Source organism: Drosophila bipectinata, chromosome 4 (assembly GCF_030179905.1).
Source record: "Drosophila bipectinata strain 14024-0381.07 chromosome 4, DbipHiC1v2, whole genome shotgun sequence".
In the NCBI taxonomy this organism is placed as follows: Eukaryota; Metazoa; Arthropoda; class Insecta; order Diptera; family Drosophilidae; genus Drosophila; species Drosophila bipectinata.
In genome coordinates this window covers 14,115,504-14,118,688 of record NC_091740.1, presented here as the reverse complement: position 1 = coordinate 14,118,688, position 3,185 = coordinate 14,115,504, and the positions used below count along the sequence as shown (strand labels likewise).

Here is a 3,185-nt window from a genome sequence, read left to right as displayed (position 1 = left end):
GATGCAGAAAGCACGGCCAAGACACTCGGCGTGCGGTGGAAAGCGACGACTGATGAGTTATTTTTTGTCCCGCCAGAATTGACTTCCGGCTCGGCTTTGACGAAGCGCCAAGTCCTCTTCCAATTTGCCAAATTGTTCGATCCACAGGTTGGCTCGCGATTTTCATTGTTCGGGCGAAAATGTTCATGCAAGACATTTGGCTTCTGGATCTAGGGTGGGACGACGCCCTCCCTCAAGATTTCTGTCAGCGATGGGTTGACTTCCTAAAGAATTACTCGGTGCTCAATCAGATTCGTGTTTCTCGGTGGGTCGCGTTCCGACCACACCTAAAAATTTCTGTCAGCGATGGGTTGACTTCCTAAAGAATTACTCGGTGCTCGATCAGATTCGTGTTCCTCGGTGGGTCGCGTTCCGACCACACCTAAAGGTCGAACATCACAGGTTCTGCGACGCTTCACAGAAGGCGTACGGCGCAGCAATTTACGTTCGTGTCGAGGTTGGGTCCACGGTAATAGTGACCCTGCTGACTGCAAAGACTCGAGTAGCCCCAATTAAAACGGTGTTGCCCCCTCGGCTAGAGCTGTGCGGTGCCTTGTTGTTGTCCGAGATGGCCACCGCCGTTCTGCCAAAGATTCCAGGGGCCGCGTCTGCCCTATACTGTTGGACCGACTCGACTATTGTCCTCGCTTGGCTGCAGAAGCAGCGTTCCAGTGGACAATGTTCGTGGCCAACCGGGTGATTAAGATCACCCAGTTTACCGACGTGCAGAAATGGGCACATGTCCGCTCCGAGCAGAACCTGCGGATCTCGATAGCCGGCGACTGGCCCACTCAAGGCAATGATGCCCCCGTGACTGAACTCGAGAAGCAAGCAATCAAGGTCCATGTCGCGAAGGCGCCCCCCGAAGATCTTCTTGAACGTTTTTCCACACTCGACAAGGCATTGCGAGTCGAAGAGCACCTGAGCGCAAATGAGGTTACGACGGCTGAACGTCTTCTAATTTCCGTCACTCAGCGCCGACCCTTCGTCTTTGAGATGGGCTGCTTAAGCGAAAAGCGCCCAATATCGGCATCCAGTCCGATTCAAAATCTGAACCCCTTCGTGGATTCGCAAGGCCTTATGAGAACCTGCGGCCGGGTCACGTCCTCTGAGCTTTCCCAATATGACGAACGGCACCCTATTATCCTTCCGTATGACTGCCATCTGTCTCGACTCCTGGTTCAATTTACGCATCGCATCACGCTGCACGGTGGCAATCAGCTGATGATCCGTCTAATCCGGGCCCAATTCTGGATTCCAAGGGTAAGGAATTGGGACAAGTCCGTCATCTATTCTTGTAAGGTATGTGTCATCCACAAGAAGAAGTTGCAGACGCAACTCATGGGAGAGCTACCTAAGGAACGGACGTCCTTCTCGCTCCCATTTACGTACACCGGTGTGGATTATGCCGGTCCTTTCGAGATAAAAAGTTAAAAGGGGAGGGCCTGTCTCATCACAAAGGGTTATGTGCTTCTCCACTAAGGCCATCCATTTAGAGCCTACGTCGGACCTTACGACCGAGAAATTTTTGCTGGCTTTCGCACAGCGATCGTGTCCCGGAGAGGATGCAGTCCGACAACGGGAAGAACTTTATAGGGGCAGCTGCTCTACTATCCCGCGTTTTTCTCCAGAGCCTAAAAGGGGCTGTGACCGGTGCCTATAGTTACCAGCAGCTTCTCTGTCATTTCATTCCTCCGGGAGCTCCCCACAAGACCTTAACAACAAGTCCACCGCCACTCGGAAATACACCTTTGAGGAGCTGGCTACTCTCCTGGCGAAGATCGAGGCGTGCCTCAATTCGCGGCCACTCGCGCCAATGTCCGAAGACCCTGCTGATCTGTTGGCTCGTACACCCGGGCACTTTCTTGTGGGAGGCACATCATTAGTCGCTGGCAACACCTCAAGGCCACCTCAGCAGCAATTTCGGCTGCGATGGAAGGAAGAGTACCTCAAGGAGCTCCATAAGAGGACTAAGTGGCGAGCCCCTACGAGGGATCTCCACGTTGGGGATATGGTCGTCATTAAGGAGAACAACCTTCCGTCCAAAGAGTGGCGTTTAGACAGGGTTGACGCGGTGTATCATCCGTACCTAGAGAATGTTCCGCCTCTCGTCGAGGGCCCCCGCAGGACGCGGTCGCTGCGCCCACCGGGACCCGGATCTTCGACACGGGGGCCCTCATCGACCCGTGCATGACCTCGAGCTGCATCGACGCCTCGCTCGTGGCGTGCTTTCGACTGCCCACTACCAGCGTGGGGGACGAACAAGTGTGTTCAGCCACCGTGGGGTCAAAGACCGATGATAGCGTTCGGCTGGAGGTCATCTTTAAGATTGAGCCTCACGTGCGCGCTCGTACGCCGTCCCGAGAGCTGATCTAGGCGGTGCGTGCCCACTTCCGAGGCGTGACACTGGCGGATGAGCGATTCCATCTGCCAGCGACAATCTCCGTCGTCCTGGGCGCGGATATGTACCCGCGGATCATGCAGCCGGGCTTCCTGAAGATCCAGGACGGGCTGCCAGTGGCCCAGAGCATAGTTTTTGGATGGGTCGTGTCCGGAGCCTGTCACCAGCCGTAACAACGAGGGAGCTGTTGCAACCCGATTGCAAGGGGGGCGAAATGTTTAGGTGGGGGGCCGTTGTGCCGCTCAGCTGTGCATAAGAGCGCATCCGCGCTAAAGAGCGCTCTCCCGCTAAAGGCATCCGCACTGAATAGCGCATCCGCACTCGCCCCACTGTGCACTCTCTCGCTCTCTCGTTGGTTGTCGTCGATCGTCATTTTATTGTACTAGTTAAGTTAATGTGTGTAAAAATAAAAAGAATAATGGAAATGGAACGGCAAACCATTACTCCGGAACGCTAGCAAGATTGGACTGACATGTTTTGGGAAAATCGTTATAACTTCACCAATTTTCATAATTTCCTAATGAAGGTATACCAGGTCAAACGTATAAATTCATTTATAAGCAACATTCTACATGCCCAGATGCCGGGTTATTTCGTTGCGAACATACCAAGGTGCCCCAGTGTTAGTTCTCAAGATTTTCGATTGTGCGCGTTGTGATGTCTATGTTCCTACTGCTTGCGTTTCCCCACAGCTGAGAGCCATACGTCCAGATTGGCTTTACGACTGAATTGGAGAGTAGTAACT

At 53.6% G+C, this 3,185-nt stretch overlaps 1 protein-coding gene across 1 annotated transcript; it reads left to right on the top strand.

Moving 5' to 3' along the window:
- Nucleotides 1-717: 717 nt before the first annotated feature.
- LOC138926917 (uncharacterized) lies at nt 718-1,473 on the top strand. Its single transcript, XM_070282528.1, has one exon. The coding sequence runs from the start codon at nt 718-720 to the stop codon at nt 1,471-1,473; it is 756 nt and encodes a 251-aa protein (XP_070138629.1).
- The last annotated feature ends 1,712 nt before the right edge of the window (nt 1,474-3,185 follow it).